Source organism: Acanthaster planci, linkage group LG09 (assembly GCF_054643075.1).
Source record: "Acanthaster planci isolate LZ-2023a linkage group LG09, COTS_SCS, whole genome shotgun sequence".
Lineage (NCBI taxonomy): Eukaryota > Metazoa > Echinodermata > Asteroidea > Valvatida > Acanthasteridae > Acanthaster > Acanthaster planci.
The window spans coordinates 11,618,922-11,638,295 of record NC_141785.1 but is presented as its reverse complement, the minus strand read 5'-3'; the positions used below and the strand labels follow the sequence as shown (position 1 = coordinate 11,638,295).

The following is a 19,374-nucleotide window of genomic DNA, read 5'->3' as shown; positions in this document are numbered from 1 at the left end:
AGTCTTAAAGGGAAGGGTTTTTTTGGTTGTTTTTTCCTCAACCAAGCCAAGAATGTTTGGGAATCGAAGATACCGATAGGTAAATGATGAAAATCTTTCAAAGTGCTGAAAATTCTTCATGTTGATTCATCTGTCCCCATCAGCTTTCCAGTGGGCGGAGCCAGTGGGGGCCCATGGTCCACTGAGCACCATAGGAAAGCAACATCAGTACAGAGGTCTGTTGGGAGCTGGCCTGAGAATTCAGTGTGATTCTGTCTTGTTTAGCAATGTTGAATTACCCTTTCCATGACAGTATAATGCTCATTCATCTAAAAAAAAAGCAGAAATGACTTAATCAAACAAAAATATCACCAGCTATCAGCCCATTTCAAATATTTGCACCCTTCCTAGCATGTTTGAAAGGCTAACTTTAAGGAAGGGTTTCTGTGCTGTTTCACTGTTATAAAGACTGTAATCACATTTATTTTAGCAAGAAATTTTGATCATAATTATACTCTATGTAGTGCTTTCCGTCATACCAACAATCTTACAGTGTTGTAGTCGAGTGCTTTTTCTGAGTACCAAGTACTGCCGAGTACTTTGACTGCCGAGTACAAAGACAGGTCGAGTACAAGTACTGGTTTCCAAGTACAAGTACTTGCAGTTCCGAGTACAAGTACTTCTAATTTCGAGTACGAGTACAAGTACTTCTAATTCAAAAGTAGTTTAGAGACTCTAAGACCTGCCACTGTGTAAAAGAAACACTGAATGCAGATGACATGGCTACAAGAACAAGTGATCTGGCTAGCAATGTCACGGTCACTACACGTGCGTTGCAGCAGTTGACACAACGTGCATGGCGCGGCGAAGTCTATTTTCCAGACTCAATTATTCAAATGCCTGTGATTTTCTGTATGCTGGGTTCGTCGTTAAAATTTTTGGGTCCAGACTACCAATGCCCAAGTAAATCGCGGGACCATTCTGGAGTACCACAATATAATTTGCGTACGTGATTGGTTAAGTACGTGCACAGACGGGGAATGGGTCGTATACATTAATGGTCCCACGTTCAGCCTTCTCTTCGTCAGAACCGTATCGAATATCGGGTCATTGGAGTCGATATTTTTTAACCTTATTTTAATGGCTGTGGTAAGTTAACTTAAAGGATATTTTTATCGATTACTGTTAATCAAGTATGAGTACTTTGATGCTCGAGTACAATTTTTGGATGTCGAGTTTTGAGTATTTTGTAGCCCGAGTACAAGAACTGTAGTTCGAGTACAAGTACTTGGACGTCAGAGTACAAGTTCGAGTACAAGTACTCTGAAAACAGTACTCGAGTACGAGCACCGAGTACAAGTACTACAACACTGCAATCTTAACCCTAACGGTCCTCTGTTCTCCAACAGGTGAAGGATTGAGGATTGTTAGGGTACTTCCTGCCCTCTCCTTTCAAAGATGTGAAGGAATGGGTTTGACAGTCAAAACTGTTGAAGTCGAATTCCAGTTATCATCATAATTGTGAGAGCACCCTTGTCTAGATGCTGTAGAAAGTGAAATCCCGATGACACCTTGCAATCAGAATAAGTGGCTCATGGTGGGGAAATGTGGATGGATGCATCGGTTGTTTAACAAGACCTTTATTTTCTTTTGAAGGAACTGCTTTGACAGTGGAATGGCGAGAACAGAATCTTTTGGGCAGCATTCGAGGTGAGTGAATTTTACCTTGAAAAAGTGCATTTTGAGACTCCTCAGGATGACCAAGGCGCGGAGTTGCCCTCAGAATTTCTTTTTTGTGGGTGGGGCGTGAATGCTCAAAATTAGTGGTCCTGAAAGTCAATGCATTAGGGGCAATTTACAGTACCGTGTGCAACAGCGGCAGAATGATTTATTTTTTGGGGGGGCATTTGTGAGATCATCAGGCATCAGCCATTGAAGGACCAGCCAAAAGTTGGGAGGGGGAATGCCCCCCTGCTTCTGCTGCCAGTGACTGTGTGCTGCCAAATAGTTACCTAAGATAGAGAGGCAGTTGTGTGCAGGGTTCCAGTCAAGCAGTGAATATTTGTGAAGTTTTAAAGGAACACATTCCATGTAGCCCTGCATCATAAGAGGTGTAACTGGCTGCCATGAGTTACTGTGCATTTACTTTCAGCTGGAGTTTTGACTGTGCTGTTAGAAATTTGCCAGCCAGAATCCATTTTGGGGCCAAGTCAACATCGCACTCCACACACTATTGCTTCTTTGCTAAGCCATTTTGAATGCAGAGATTTCCTTGTTCGTTTTGTATGTACGTGATTTCACAAGTTAGCCAATTTACAGGTGCAAATAATAATACGACTTTGAGGTGCGCATATATATATTTAAATATTGCGAACAAAACTTCAAGCAAATGCCGGTCTGTCAACTGTTAAGGTATGTTTGAGGTGAATGATTGGTTGCACAATATGAGTAACTTCAATTCCCCTACCCCAACCGAGGACAAGGAGGAAAATTGATCTCCATTCATTTTCCACTGGTTGACAATCCTGTTCACCTACAACTGAATTCTGTCTCCAAACCCAACCAGAGGTTATTGACCAGGCATACCCCCCAAGAAAATTTCCAGCAGGTGTACAAAAGTGCTTTTCTGCTGAACTGTGGTATTTGGGTGGGGTCTAATAAGGTAATAACTTCACCTTGAGTTCACTATCTAAGTTGTGAATCTTGAACAGTTGCAAACGTGGGGAAAATATAGTCTGGCTTTCTTTTTAGGTTGAAGAATAAAAACATACGTACTGACCTTGTATGTATGCTTTTTGCTAGTGCCCTGTTTACTGTAGGTTTTAAGTCCTTAATGATTGAAAAGTATCTATTACAATGATGGGCCTGGTCAGAATACTAAACGTGGTGGGGCTGCACTTTCCAAGCCTCAAGTATAGCAGACATCAGCGGACTGAGCCACCAAAGTATGGGGGACATGCTTTCCAGGCCTCTGGCATCCATTACATACACTGCGATAGGGAATGGGGCTGTACAGTATCTCCTGGGCCTCTAGCTATTCTTGGTAGACAGAGAAGCAAGAGTTCAGACCACCCTGAATGCAGAGCCATGCCTTCTAGCCTCTGGTGCCTCAGGGAGAGATAACAGGCCTGCTTCTTTTGGACCTGCAGCCCCTACTCCAGGCAAAATTTGTGGTAAGAAATTGGGCCACTCCAGGGAAGAACAAATCCTCGGTACTGGAAATATCGGTCCTGACTGGGAGAACCTGCATAACCTCCGGGATACAGACACAACCCAGTTGGAAAACAGATCATCTGGTACTCACTGGAGCCAGAGAGATACGGTAGGCTGTTGCCATCTTTAACAAGAAACCCTGGTGCCATTATTCTAGCTCTAGTCCCTCTTCGTCAGAGTCAGGTTTGAGCTATTTTGAGTTTCCTTTCACGTCACAGTAGGTCTCACTCCCACAGCATGAAACAACTGTTTTAACAGGGTTTTCAGCAGTTTTGGGCCATGACAGCATATCTTTGATTCCCAAACCGCTGTTGGCCTCACACAAGATGTTTTGCCATCCAAGTCAGGCAAACGTGTCAGTGTGTCCATCCTTCTGACGATTTGTCTTCAGATTCCAACCACCCACCATGTCCCCATTCAGATGCGTGGTCATGCAGCTTCAGCCTAGGGTCACAGAAATCAAGCAGAGCATGCATGCACTGCAGGAAAGTAAAATGCCCCGACTTCCCCACGACTGTTTGGTCAGAAGAGGAATCTTCTGTGTTGCCGTCCCTTTTTGCCTTAGACCAAAGGTGGCATGCACCATCAGCATACCATTTGCAGATGAACCGGCTCCGAAACAAAGTGGTCGCCAATCTTGTAAGAAATGCAGGGGCCCAGCTGAGTCCCAGGACCAGGATTTTCCGGCCTTTCTGATTGATAAATGTTGTGCTCATTGAAAAAAAAAACGAGCATCTTCTCGTGGCAAGAGATGCCATTTTGGGTACTGAGGTCCGATTTTGTTGATTTTCTTGCAGTCGCGACTTTGTCAGATACAGTCAGGGACAAAGTCACAACTGCTTCTGACTATATATAGTCACAGATATCAAAATTTTGCAAAGACTTAGGCCCTTTATTGTCAAGACAAGTGGGTACTTGACACCATTCAACTCCACTTTCTTTGTCAATATCAGTCAAAACTACACACTTTCATCTCATACCAGTGTGTCAACATATTCTAACACACAAAAATACGCTGGTGGCTGAATCCAGCCAACCTCAACATAGGTCTGTTAGTTGTTCCAGCCAGACCGACGGTGACATTAATAATGGATGTTTCCAACCAGGGCTCAGTTGTAGGGAATTAGAAATCAGCAGAGAGGGCCTTATTTTGAGGAAGGTTCTCATGCACTTTTCATCAGATGATAAAAGGCTCGGCAGTGCTCATCAAGTCAGACAACTTCACCGTTGTCACCTACCTAAATCACCAAGGATGTAGTCCACCAGCTCTGCCTACACTCCTGGAATCTCCTATAACAATGTTGCTTTATGAATGAAATAACATGGCCAGCACTCCACATTGCCGGCAAGCTGAATCTCAGGACAGGTGCTCTCTCTAGGGAACGATTTGTCCAATGGAATGGACACTACACTCTTCAGATACTGCTGTAATGTACAGCTCTAAAGACAAGCTTGATGTTAACCCTGTCTTGAATGAACAAGTACGGATTGTCTCTGACTGGATGCACAACAATAAACTGGCTTCGAAACCCAAGGTCTTGACTTTTGGTACATCTCAAAAAATAAAAGAAGCGGAGGCGATATTCTGGAGAAGGTGACTGAGTTCAAATATCTTGGTGTATGGTTTGATCCATATCTTAGATGGGATACTCATATTGATAAAAGTGCTGTTAAACTCTCTCAGAGACTTAAAGTGGTAAAATGATTGAGTTGGTATATGGACCAATATACCCGTTCTACTTTGCATAATGCTCTCATTCTGCGTCAGCTGCCAATAATTACGTAAATCGAATTCAGGTTCTCTAAAACCGGGCAGCGAGAGTAACACTTGGTTAAAGGGTTAGAGATTCACATGTTTTTATATACCGAATTGAACTAGATGCAGGTTCGGCAGCGGGCTGAGTATTTGAGAATATTCTGATGCACAAGTGCATTCATGGCATGGCCCCGGAGTATTTGGCATCTGCAATTCAATTTCAAGGTAGTAATCACGCATATAACACAAGATTCAATAATAGTAATAATGTTTCTTTTCCAGGTGTAAGAACAGAAGTGGGTAAACATTCATTGAAATTCTCTGGAGCCAAGTCATTGAATGCCTTTCCACCTGACATGAAAACTTGCCTATGCTTGTCAGTTTTAAAAAGCAAATCAAGGCACATATCTTAAATTCAGATAATTAACAGACAATCTTAATTATTGGCCAAACTATGTCATCGAAGCAATTAATCATATTATTTTATCTTATTAATAATATAAGTGTGTGATCCGAACACCATGTGTTCAAAGGTCTGCCAGTGAGCTCATTTTTATGTATTCATGTATTTGTTTATAGACTTTTGATTTATTCACAAGTTTTACTCTTTCCCGTATTACTGTTCTACGTAACTTCTTTGTAAGTAAAATGTTTTTGCTGTGCGTTTAAATATAACGGTTTTATAATAATTTCAAGTTTTAATGATTGTATTTCAATTTAGGGCCTCTATGGAAAGCAGTGCTGTACACTGATGGAGCTTACCCTCATTAAAAAAGACTTAAGTAAAATAGAATAAAAAAGTAGTGAGCAACATCCTCCAAAGGCTTGATCCCCTGCACATAAACCAAGATCTGTTTATGTCAGCCTTCAAAAACCACCTGCTGGTATACCGTGCTGGCAGTCCCAATTAACTACCTGCTGGAATGCTCCCCTCCAAATCCCAACCCCAGTGCTTGGGCAACTCCCATAAACTGGGCAAACATACTGAGATGTGCATTTCCACCAATCTCTCACCTTCTGAAGGTTGCAAGATAATTCTCACCTTTGATTTGGGATTCTCTTCATCAGGTTTTCAAACTTTCACTGACTTTTTTGAAGAACTCATGTTTGTAATCATGTATCAACGACTGGTCGATTTCTCTTGATAACTTATACAAACAATGGTACATGTGCATGTACTAGACAAAAGTTGATGAGTAATATTGCCTAACAGTTTGCTGATCGGACTTGGCCGTTTTCATAGCTGTTTGTTGGCTGTTCGGATATATGCCTGTTTGACAAGCTCATTGTCCCTGCAAAATTTTGAGCTCTCCGGCAATAATCCGCTCTTGGCACGCTGCCATCATAGGCATGCAGAGCCTCAAACTGGCAAGCTTGTACAATTACGTCAGAATCGCATCAACACAGCTTTCGAAATATTGTCCAGTTGTGTGATATAAGACCTGACGCAGCATGCGCAAACTTACCCAGCAATATACGTGCAAATCACCGGACCAGCTACATTAAGCTGCCAGATGCGAAGCTCGTATCTGCTTGCCTACAGCGGCAGCGTGCAAAAAGCAAATGTGCAGCCCGTGCTCTTTTAGACACACTGAGTGCCCCGATGCACAACGGTTCATATTTTTCTCCATGAGCACTTGCAGGTGGCAAGTCAAAAATAGGCTAACTTTTGATGCAGTTTGATGTGTTCGGCGAGGCCTCAGTTGTATTTGTATCAGTAAACCTGCGCATCAGAAGTAAGAACAAAATTTAACAGCGAATACCTCCACACTGGGAAAATTATGGGTTCAGTCCAGTCACTGACATGTTCTGCACTTGCTTGTAGGTGATCTCAAACATTTAGCTACATCCGTTCTTCATCTGCCAGGATTGATATAAAAACCACTCACGTTCCGGGAAGGCCAACCATGGGTGCTGCACTTTGAGCAGCTACCTGTTGGTTTTACGCAGACTAAAATAAAAGCAGGAGCATACACAAAGTCTTCTGTTTCATAGCTGTGCCAAGGAAATTTATTCTCCGGACACCGATTGTAGTGGCAATTAATCCATTAAACATCCAAATGTAACAGTCAGACGTGGGTACTCAGGAACAGAACCGTGGGCACACGTTAGACCTGAACCCTGGGTACACCAGACCCAAACCATGCTGGCACCCAAAGGTCTGTACAGTTAAGCTATCATCACAAAATTTCCCACTAATGTTGAACATTTAGTCGGGAGTGAAATTGCCTATATAAATACACAGTGTAACCATTTCGTTTTCCCACTGGTGTTGACATTTAGGCAGGAGTACATGCACATGTATAGCCCCATTGGGAAAGGCGTCCCATGCGACAGTAACATTTTTCATTGGTCCAAAGTTAGTCCGAGGCAATTAGCATATTAGCATGACTTCCAATCTGCGTACTTGCGACTTGTAATTTGCATACGTGCAACTTCAATTTGCATGTGCGGCACTCTCCCTTTACTTTATCAAACCAAAAAGGAAAGCAAAGTTGACTTTGCTTTGCATGACATGAAAACACAGCCCAACGCAGACCAGTTGTGCTCGTGCATCTGAAAGTCACAACAAGAGAAAAAGGTTTCTTTACAAACAAGACCAATGCAACTCATCAATTCAGACTCCGCACAGCGGGCAAAGATGGGGACATTCGCTGAGTATGATGCCCAAGAGGTGTTATTCACATTCTGCAATTTCATCAGTTGTGACTCTGCAACGGTGGCGTAAATCTGTGTCATAGGGGGCGATGTTCATGATAAAGATGCACATCCGCAATATGTATCGAATTCATGCAGAATCTTACATCTGCAACCACGCCCACAAAGTAGGACTTTTTGCTCCAGGCAAAGACTTTTGTCACCACATGCACCAGGTCAGTTCCCGGTCATGCCTGCACCTGTAGGACTGTTTTATGGGAGCAAATACAACCCTCAGGTCTCCTCTTTGTCTACATTTCATTATGCTGCTGTGGAAGTACAGTAATATACCAGTCACAACCCAAACAGCCTCCACCAGTCAGCACATGTCTGTAAACAATAAGATACAGTTCTTGATAACGACCATGTAGGCTCCTTGGGGTGACTGATCTTTCAAGAATTTTTACTCTGCAGTGGTTGGGGTCTGGGCTTGTGGTGTCTGCCTGGGGGTGAGGATTACATGGAATCCTTGCCAAGTTGGCCCATTAGGAAAAAAGTTGTGACCATATTTGGTGGTTTGGTGCGGCTTTTATCACCGTTCTGGTGACACCAGGGTATTGCTTTCCCTTCTTACTGATATTGTAAACATTTCAGTTGTTGGGTCAGTAAATTCTTCACAATCCGCTTTAATTTTTTTGCTCATCATTAAAAAGTGTGTGTGTGTGTGTATTGGGAGGAGGTGATTCAATAGCTTACCCCTCCCCCAAAAAAGAGGGGGGAGGATATATACCCCCGTCACTCCCCCCTCCCACCATGTACGCCTATGATCTTCAACATCTGATCTACTTGCTAAACCCTGTTTTCAGATTTTGGCTTGGTTTCTTTTGTTTCCTGTTGTTGTATCAAAATGGAAACATGTAATGTTTAGCCCCAAAATGGGCAAGTTTGAATGACGACTAAATAGTTTTTTAGTATGTGCCATACTGCCAACAGTTCCAACTGTAAAACTGTACAAGTAGGGCCTATATTGAATTATCAGGGCCACGCCCGAAGGAACTACTGTAGCTCACAAAATAGTAGATTACAATCAATGTGATTAACTTTACAAGCAGAACTTGGACACCCACGTGTAATAACTTGATGTAGGATATATGTGAAAGCAGGCACAATTGAATGACAAGCGAATGTCATACCACACCTCACAAGATGGAAGGCTGAAAAGCAAAGCTACACCGAAAAGCGCAATATGTGTAGTGAAGTGAACCAAATGGTTTGCCCCACCTGCACAGCGGAACTCTAGAAATGCAATCATTACTGTAACTGCTACAATAACAATACTGAAATTTACAAAGAACCATTACATTCCTACATAGTGCCACAAAGACAGTAAAAACATGGTGAGAGAGGGAGCACTATGACCAAACATAGAGGGCGCACTTCAAAAAAAATACACAAGGTCAGGGACTAGCGACGATACTGTATCGACTGGTCACAGTTTTTTGTGCTTTAAGTACAAGGTTTATCTGTTTTATCTATCTCACCATGTGATTTGATTGCCAGGGTTTTTTTCTCATTGATTCGCCGAGCCATTGATCACTTGCATGGTGTATTGAAAGGGAGAAGGGAATGTAGGACCCATCCCGAGAAGTGATTTTCCACTTTGCTCTGGCAGAAACCATTGCAAACCCTGGATCGTAATGCCAGTATAGATAAGAGTGGTTACCCCATCACTATTGGAAGGAAATCTTAAAACTTTCAATGTTTGAGTGCCTGTTAACAATAAAGCCCATTTACTCATACCGGCAAACACAGGAGAAGAAAGATGAGTTGGTATCATTTGTCCTGTTGGCTATTTTCCTGAAAAAATATTCCTTCTTTTGGGTAAAAGCCTTTGAAAGTGAAATTAAAAAATAATGTGCATATTAACTAACACATAGGAAAATAGGTTTCTGTTGTTTCCATGAACAGTTTGAAGATCATATCGACATTGAATTCAAGTACAGATGTTCCATTGGTTTTGTTCGCTTCAATAATTTCAATAAAGTTAGCCCCGTTAGCTCCAGGGTGCCTGTAGCGTTTATCGAACCTGCATACCATCACTTATGATTCAAACACCAGAGCCACTCCGTGTACAAGCCGGCAAAAACTGAATTAAACTTCAGATTAGTGCTGTGGAGGTCAACTTTGGATTCAATTTTTTGGATGCTGTTACAACTCAATTCCATGTTTGGGTTATGCTTTTTTGCATTAGCTTTTAAACATGTGTCTCAGACTTAGACTTACATGTAGGTGCTCCTGTACTGCATGCACATGAGGCCCGTCAAGGCACCCCACCATTTGCTGCCACCAATTCATTGGTTGGCCATCCCCTCCATCTCCGTCTCTAATCTGTTAATATCCACTTAAGGGCTGGATTTGCAGGTCTTGTCCGGGGGAGACTTGTTATGTGTAGCCTGCATGTACGTAGCCAGCGCAGGCATCACTTTGCATATGACTGACACAGGTAGCTGCTTGGATCTTTCTCTGACCTCTGTTTGACTGAATTGTGCACTTGCACTGTCTGACATTTGAAATCATTTGTGCATTTTACTATTTTTCCAGCTGGCATATTCACATTCCAAGTAACAGTCGTTAAGGATGGCAGAATCATATTCGCGTACAAAGAGGTGAGATAACCATGTGTTGTTTTGCTGATTTTATGGACTACTTCAATTGTACACCTGCATGGTTAGGACAATGTAATTTGAGAGGCTGGTGTTCGTTTGTTGAGAAGTGGTGTACTGACAGTATTTTAATGTTCACAAAAGGTGACGTGAACATGTGAGTGTAGGATATTCATATTCACAGTATTAAACCAAGCATTTTGCTACAGTCAAAGAAGCGACTTTTCAGTAGGGCTGAGTCAGTTCAAATAATTTACTATTCGAATAGTCGACCTTCAATTCGATTGAATATCTGAATATTCGGTCGTATTGACTGGCAGTTTGTTGAGAAACAAACCATATACAAAATCAGTTGCAATAACGCACACAGTTGTACATTATAATCACTGTAATAGCTTCTCACATCTACGAGCATCTCCAGCCACAATTTAGCAGAATTTAAGAGACGAATAATACTTCTTTTCCTGTTGAAAGTATATTTTCCTTTTAAATTTTTTAATGAATAATGTACCTTTTGAATCATTGTAAGGTTTCTGTCCCTTTTCATTTTAACCTGCTTGGAACAAGCCTCCATGGTGCAATTTTTCTCATTTAAAACAAAAGAAGATTCTCCCTCTCTTTTCATGAATTTTGCATTCGAATATTCAAATTCAAAAAAATAGTATTCGAATATTCGATAATCCATCGAATGTTCGGATATTCGGTACAGCCTTACTTTTTAGCTTTTAGCTGACTTCTTGCACATATTGGGCTATCAACCTTTTTGGATGAAGCCCCTTGTAAATATTTTTGGAAGCCTTGCATGTGATGGAACTTTTTGTTCACTAGAAATGTCAATTTCTAATGATGTGCCAAAATGAGGAAAATGGAAATTATATGTTTTCCCCTTGTTGTATTGTTTAGATCCCTATTCCGGTTGACAGTATCTCCGATGCAAGGCATCCTGTGAAAGTGGGCATAGCTGACGCTTATTACATTGATGAACTCATTGCACCATGTAAGTTCAAGCATCGTGAAGCCTTTTTTTGTTTTAAAGTTGGTTCTATTCGTCATGGTAAAAAGAAATAGTTTGCATGAGCCTCGTTAATTTTGCACTCAGGCATTCTCCATTGCTGTGTTTTTATTTGATTTGAAGTTCATAGATCTAAGCATGAAGAAAAAGTTGTAGACTTTGTTGCCATACTGATGAACTGTTTGCCTACTACAAGATCAACTTACAAAAGCTGCTGTGAGATGGGGGGCTACGGCAGGATTCAGCAAAATAAGAGAACCCCCCCCAAAAAAGAAAAGCCATCTTACACCCCTTTTCTGTTAAATTATCAGCAACAGGAAAAGAACCTCCAAACCTGAATGATGTAAAACAAAGCCTTTGATATCCCCCTCCCCCATTGATATCAATGATACCACTGCCTGTAACATTGTACATAATGTTTTTTTCCCAGGCTGGGGTTTTATGATATTACCCTTCTAGTGCACCAGTACATTTATATTGAATTGTGAAATTCCACTGCCACACTGTCTTAAGTTCGTGGCTTTACCTGATCCCAAAGGAGTTTGACAACCCTGTGTTAGGGAAGCAAGAAAAGTGGAGTGAAGTGCTCCACTCGGACTCCTTGCAGTCAATTACGACAACAATAAAGCTGGGGCAAATAAATTTGGATCTCTAATTATGATATAATTTGTGACCCAACCCAGCAAAATGAGTCATAAGTCTCAAGCTTTTTTTTTTGAATACAAAATATTTGAGAGAATTGTACACCCCATAAATCAGTGAGAAATTAACCCTCAACATTTTTCACCCATGGTACAATGGTGTATCCAGCTTTTGATGTGGCAAATGTGGCTTCAGGCTTAGTCAACATGATGTTCAGCCTTGGAGAAAAAAAGATCAAAGGCTTTACTCAAAAGCCATGGGGGGGGGGAGAGTTGCCCCTCCCTCACTCGCTGGATATGCCACTACCATGGTGTGTCAGTTACCATCAGGATGACAGAATGGCTGATACGTTAAAACAAAGATCTCATTGTGATTCTCTCACTGCAAAATAAAACCAAATTACCGAAGCGATGACCTGAAGACTAATTTTGTGGGATTCTGTCACATTGATGCCATCAGAAAAAAGTTACAAATCATGTTGAGAGTTGACCATTGCTGATTTGGTTGAACTGCTTTGATAAATTGTTCCTTTTTGGTTTTGGGTTTTTCATTCCCCTCTCCTTTTTAATGTTTGTTTCAATTAGTTACCAAAAAGAGGGAGATCTTTGAGTACCACAGTATTGATATCGATACCTCAAAGGTCAGCAGTGGAACAGCAATTGTAATTTCTCCTCTTCCAAGTAAGTTTTTTGTATCTCCTCATCAAATCTAGAGTCCCCTGTCACAAATGGGTCAACACCCCCAAAGCTGATTTCACACTCATTTTGATACATTAAGTATCACCAAGCCCATGATGATTGGATTACTTTGGGCTGTTGTAATCTGTGTTTGTCATTTGAGTGATTGAATTGGTTTGATTTAATTTGAAATGCTTTTTTTGTGGTTGAACCACAGCAAATAAAAGCCAGACTGTTGTTAAAATAAGCAATTAATAAACATAATTAAAATGACAATTTACTGTCATAGAGGCGAAAACGTACAACATCAACCCCATGAAATTTGAGTCATTATGGAAGAACAGAGAAATGGTAATTAATTTACCAGTCAGTCTGATCAAATTTGCTTTAGGAGTCATGGTGTCAGAATCTTAAGAGTCTCTGGGGGCAGATCCGGGAATTTTTGTGAGGGAAAGGGGGGGGTCAAGCTGGAGCTTTTGTTTAAATGTCTCAATTTTTTGTAGACAAGCTGAAATGATGATGAAATATTACATAACATTCATGGCTTGCAATGGTATTGGTGTGTCAGAAGAATTATTATTTTCACCCTTTTTTTAGCTTCTGTTTATCTCAGGGGGAGGGTGGGGTTTGACCCAATCCCCCCCCACGGAGGGAGGGTGGAGTTTGACCCAATCCCCCCCCTCCCCGGATCCGTGCCTGGTATCACAACATCAGCATAACACATAAAGTAAATTTGGGACATAAATTGTGCAACTTTCTTCTCCTTCAAGTATGAAACCCACATGACATCCCTTATTGAAATTAAGAGAATGCTCTTTTTTAGGCAGATGAGGGCGCTGTTTGTGTTAGATGAAGATGCTTAATCCGTGGGTTCAGATTATGAGTCAATCCAGAGTGTCCTTGTTTGATATATTGTTGCTCACTGGCCAACTCTTAGGTACACAAACAACAAATAATCAAAGAAAACAGAAATGTAAATTAACAGCAAAACCTCCCAATTAATTGATGGCAATTAAATTACTAAAAGTGCTGAAATGGCCCTAACATTGACTTCTGGCTCCTTCAATTTGACATGATTTTTGCCCACATTGACTCCTTCAATTTGACATGATTTTTGCCCACATTGACTCCTTCAATTTGACACGATTTTTGCCCACAGAATTACAAATTTTTAAAATGGGACACCAAGAAAGCATGCATTTACAATGACTGCATAAAAATTATACATCATGGCCCTGGAAGTAGTTATATTGTCAGATTAAGTAAAGAAAGTGAAATGTTGCTACTGCTGGACATTTATAGTATTAAATTGTCTTCTGCATTTGTACTTGAAATACGGGTAAAAGATTTTCTTCCTGAAAAACATCAGATTTACAGTGCAGTACAACTTCATGATTCAACAAGTTTTTTGTATGAGAAAAAATTACTGTAAGAAAACTTAATCACAGTTAGTTGCACTCTTTGGAGTAAATGTAAAATTTCAAGATCCAATTTTGGCAGAAGATGTCTGAAGAATAGAGCATACACATAATAGAGTCAGTGTGTATGAATACTATGATCACGGAGGTTTTAGGGAGTAGATCCCCTGTGAAGCATTGCATTAACTAAGAGGTTAAAGGTCATGTTATGCATGCATGGATGAACAGCTGGTTGCATGATGCAGCATAGTGTACATGTACATGTACTGGTACCTTACACGTGCGTGCACAGTGGTGTGATAGAGCATGCATTGTACAAAGTACTCTATACATGTCCATAATACTTCCTTATTTATCAGTTCTGCTTGTGCAGCTTATTCAAAAACTTGTAAAGAAGACACAGACAGCTGTCATCACAAAAGGTCTTTCTTAGACTGCTTAATAGTGTTTGTGTAACTTTGTGGCAGACAGTTGGTAGTGTTTATATTAAAGAAAAATGGCAGCTTCCAAAAAGTCTGAATCTGTGAAGGTCCAGCAAGTGGCTCATTTGTGTGTAACTGCATGCATGTTGTTGGTTATCTCGCCCATGGTTTCAGCACAGACAACAGTGTCCACAGAAGGTAATGATTGTAACACAATCTGACCGCTTTTCTGTCATGTTTGTTTCAGACATTTTTATTCAATTTCAAAATGTGTATGAGTCATACATGTACATATGTATATAACTGTAAAACCCAAGGTGATAGTGCCGTATATGGACATCACAACTGTTTCCCTGCAAGGCTGCAGTGGCATATGCCATCAGAAAGTGATGTCCTCAAATTTCAGATTCAGCAAGGAAAATATTGAAGTTAGTAATCATAAATTCCTTACAGTTAATTTCAGACCAGTCTCATGGTTTGTGCACAGGGTGTCAAGTGATGTTTTTCCAAACCCAAGCCGCATCATGGCTGCCATGTACATGTACATGCCTGTACTTCAAGTGTACGTGGTTTTTTTCAGTCCTGAGGCTCCGAGCTGCTCAGAGATAGTCGCGTACCTCTGCTCTCGGGTCTGGGTGATATAATTTGATAGTCTGCAGTTCATTTGGTGGAAACGATTAAGTTTAAAATGATCCGAAGGTTCTGCATGCATATCAAAGTTCAGTTGTCTGATCAGACGTGCCAGACAACTCTCATTTTGCCTTGTATCGGTGCACAGCCAAAGTTTGAAGAAATGTCACCGTTTGGGTTGGTTTTTCGGTTTTACCTCCAATTGCTTCAAAATGGACATTGTCTCATTGATTTTAAGTAAGGTTGTATAATTTTCATTTAGTAGTATGTGTATTATTTTCTGCTGTTCTATTTTTTGTGGGTTTTTTAACACTTCGTGAATTATTCTTTTACTTTTGTACCGACGGCCAACCATAGTTTAGCAGCCACTTACAGGAAAATCATGACTGTGACATCAAAAGAGCAGACCTTATTTAAAAGATTCTTTTTCAAGGGGAAGAAGTCAGGTGCTTATTATTAAACCAAGGAAGCTTTCTGGAACCTTAGGACTGCTGAACGTTGTGTCTAATTCTGATTTTTGACCTGTGGGATTAAGCATAATGTGCTGACAGTCGTCCTTATTCCCTTGGCAGGTGAAAGATTGACAAATGAACCATTGGATTATTACCTTAAATGCTTGGATTACTGAATCATACAATCAAATCTAGTTGTAACAGTGTAACATTCAACCCACCACTGAAATTCCGTAATCTTTTTTAACCCTGTCAATAAAACCCAACTATAGTCCTGCAGTAAGTCTGCTGCAACTATATAGTCGGCATATTTCTGTTGAAAATTTCTCATTCTCCCCTAGATTTTTGTGGCTGAGACCTGACAGAATTTTTCAAATATCGTTCATCCATAATATTTACAAAAAGTAGATTTGACCAGCACATGTTGCCATTGTAAATAATAAACGTTAGGATATGACAATGAGACACGCCGTGGCCCATGCCCTAGCTCTCACTGGCACACATACAACTGTTTTGCACAGCACCAGGGTTTGGACTGTCTTATCAATTCTAATTGGCCCATGTGCTATAGTGTTAGGATGCAACATAAACAGTGCGGTGTGTCATGGGGGAAATTACTGGGGAGGGACGTTGTTAAAAACTGAAAGAAAATATGGCTCATCGGTTGTGATCATTTCAAGACTGTCATTGGGTTGCCGGGTGGGGGGTGGACCATGAACATCTGGTTCCCCCCTCCCGTTAGTCAGTTGCATGAACTTGGGATGGAGTGAACATGTTCTGTGAGCTCTTTAAAACTGGCGTCCAACATCTTGTGTTTGGTGTGTGTGTGTATGTTTACAGCTTGTAATCTGAAGACGTCCTGCAGTAGCTGTGTTGCCGGCGATGTTGCCTTCAATTGCACCTGGTGTCAGCAGCTGAGCAAGTGTTCAGACGGCCTTGACCGACACAGACAGGGCTGGCTGCAGAGTGGATGCCATGAGCCGGTGAGGTCAATGGCTAGTTCGATCAGTTCAAATGGCAATTACCCACCTGCTTGAACCAAATATATTGCCTGTAAGGGGGCTTTCTGTAAAGCACATGTACATATGCGCAAAATGCACACATGCATATGCAGTGGTTCGGACCCCCTCTTAACCGAATGTACACCTGTTTCTCCTTGACTTATCAAACAGATTATTGTAAATGATAGGGGTGAAAGGAGCTTTGTTTTAATTACATCTATGTATAAAAGCTGGTCTCTTGGAATTCAATTCAAGTTAATGGGAATTTATTAAAAGGAAAATTGGCGCTCAGTGTACTCATCATTGCCTAGGACCCCTCCAATCCTCTCTCTCTCCACCCCTGCTTCCCAAGGTGTAAATTATATCATCATGCATACATGCAAGTTATGGACAGCCCTAATCCAAGTTGTCTGGAGATATTTTATTTAATAGGTTCGGGTCAAAAGGTATGCTTCAGCTCTGGTAAACAGGGCTTTGGGAAAATCTGTGAAAGTTATTGAACATCAGTAGGCCTACACTGCACAGAACAGTCCACTTTACTCAGAGTAAATGTGTAGGACTACATGTATATGTGGTCTGGGTATTAAAACATTAATTTCATTGGAGTGTGTGGTTGATGTACTGGTGGGGAAGGGAGCAGGGGGGCCTTTTTGCAGATGCCTGATGGCCTCTTAACTGCCTCCCCCTTTGAAAATCATTTCACCACCGTTGGGTTAAGTTGGCATGCAAAGGTGTCTCTGGCCAAACACTTTGGCAATTCTTAACTGTACTCGGGGAATTATTCTGTCTCAAAAGCAGCCAATTTCGCTACCTTGGTTCACCTGGTGTTGAAGAATATAGCAGGGCAGTTTCCTCAGACATTGTTAGGCCAAAAAAAAATCCTGCACTGAAAATTTCCCTTGGTAAATCTTCCCAAATCTGCCACTGTGCAGAAAACCAATGGCATATTCTTTCGAAGGAAAACTTTCAGGGGACACGAAATCCCCACATAGATTGGCTGAATTTTTTCACTCCAATGAATCCCGCCCGAACCGCCTGATGGATTTACATATAGAAGCATTTCATCGAATGAATCTTGGCCCCTTATGCAGATGAGCAATCACACGTGTGTGTAAATGCCTTCTATCATGGATCTCCTATTGTTTCTCTTTTGTTTGGACTTTAATTTTTTTGGAAGGACTCTCGTTGGTTTTGTATGTATACATGTACTTGATCTTCAACCGTGGACCTATTCTCAACCGTGGACCTATTCTCAACTGTGGACCTATTCTCAACCGTGGACCTATTCTCAACCGTGGACCTTTTCTCAACCGTGGACCTTATTGTCCTCTATTGTTCTGGGTCCACATTTTGAATACGTGTACAAACTCACTAGAGGTGGTGACTGCAAAGGCTGTGCAATGCAATGATTTGTTTATGCACAAGGTGGAAACCGCTTGGTGTGCCAATTAATAACTCACCGAAATAAGCACTGTGCCCAAGGGGGAGGGGGTTCTGTGGCACAACGAAGAATCACTCGATTTACATGTATGCCAGTCGGTCCATGACATCATACATGTACATAATGAGACTGCTGATTGGCCAGAACATAAACTCTTTGCAGTATCTTTTAAAGACCATTGCGTTTCTAAACCCACCAGGCCTCCTTCTAAATTACTCAGCGCCTCTGCTCTCAGTATAAACTTTGCCACAGGGAAACCACTACACGTACATTGTACATGTACAAAAATGTACATGTACATGTATGGAAACCACAACATGTATTTTTACTACTTTGCATAATATCTTTCACTGTGTTACTGAGCGGCTCCACTAAAATAAAGACGGGGAAAACAGGGTTTCTTGGTGGCAAAGGAGTCCCAGAAGCTTGAGTTCCTGGCCGCTGAGAGATGAAGGTGTTACCACAGTGTTGGTACTGGAAGAAAGACAACGGTGTCAGCAGAGGATCGTTTAGGAAATGGACATCAGAAACATCAACGGCATCAAACCCTCTGCTGTGATCCATTCCCTATTTGTTTTTAACTGTCTTTCACCCTTTTTTTTTTGCTTCCATGCAAATGGAAGAGTGGTTGAATTTACATCCTGCCGAATACACCGAGCGACTCCACTAAAATAAAGACGGGTGAAACAGGGTTTCTCGTTACCTCTTATATTTATATATTTACAAGAAAGGGTCAATGTTGGGGAGGTTGAACTGTCAGACAGTCACTAAGATTTCCTAATCATGCCTCTCCCTTCCTGAAGACCAGTCTAAATTTGGTGAAATGCAGCAGAAAGATGACGGATAAGCTAATGGCAAAGCTGGATATTGCTGCTGCAGGAAGTCACACCAAAAAGGCTGAGAATATTGGCAGAGGCAGGAGCGAATTGAGAGAGACGCTTATGCTGGCACAGTTGGTTTGAAATCAACTAATGTGGCAATCTTAACCTACGGGAAAACTTTGCCAGTGCCCAAGAATGTTTGCTATTCAACTTGAACAATGTGTGGAATGCAAAATATTCAAAATCAGCATGTACAGATTTGTGGCAGCGCTGCGACAACTAGAAAAATGCATAAGGCTGCAAAAAGGTGCTAGTTAAAAGTAATCTACATGTAGCTCTGCAGCCCACAGCAAAGAGGTTGTCGAAACTAGCACTATAATTGTGAAAGTATCTACACAATGAGACTAAATTTTATTCAAAAGAAACTGGTGTCGGGTAAGAGCAGAGTGAGAACCCGACCTGGGTTACAATTGCTTGATGTGTAAATGAGCACTTTTTAGGGAAAATGCTTGATAATGTACCTATTTATTCAGTGGGGAAAAATGTGGTAGCTTGAAACTTCCACACAGCAGCAGGTTGGACAAATAGTACAGTATTTATTGGCAGTAAA

General features: G+C 41.2%; 1 protein-coding gene across 7 annotated transcripts in view; it reads left to right on the top strand.

Moving 5' to 3' along the window:
• Positions 1-19,374, top strand: part of LOC110981990 (plexin domain-containing protein 2-like) — a 65,325-nt gene that overhangs the window by 33,380 nt on the left and 12,571 nt on the right. For all 7 annotated transcript variants that reach the window (XM_087140879.1, XM_087140877.1, XM_087140878.1 and 4 more), the window contains exons 7-11: positions 1,636-1,689; positions 10,187-10,251; positions 11,152-11,245; positions 12,487-12,582; positions 16,342-16,484. In XM_087140879.1, coding sequence (XP_086997005.1) covers positions 1,636-1,689; positions 10,187-10,251; positions 11,152-11,245; positions 12,487-12,582; positions 16,342-16,484 — 452 coding nt within the window. The remainder of the gene's footprint in view (positions 1-1,635; positions 1,690-10,186; positions 10,252-11,151; positions 11,246-12,486; positions 12,583-16,341; positions 16,485-19,374) is intronic.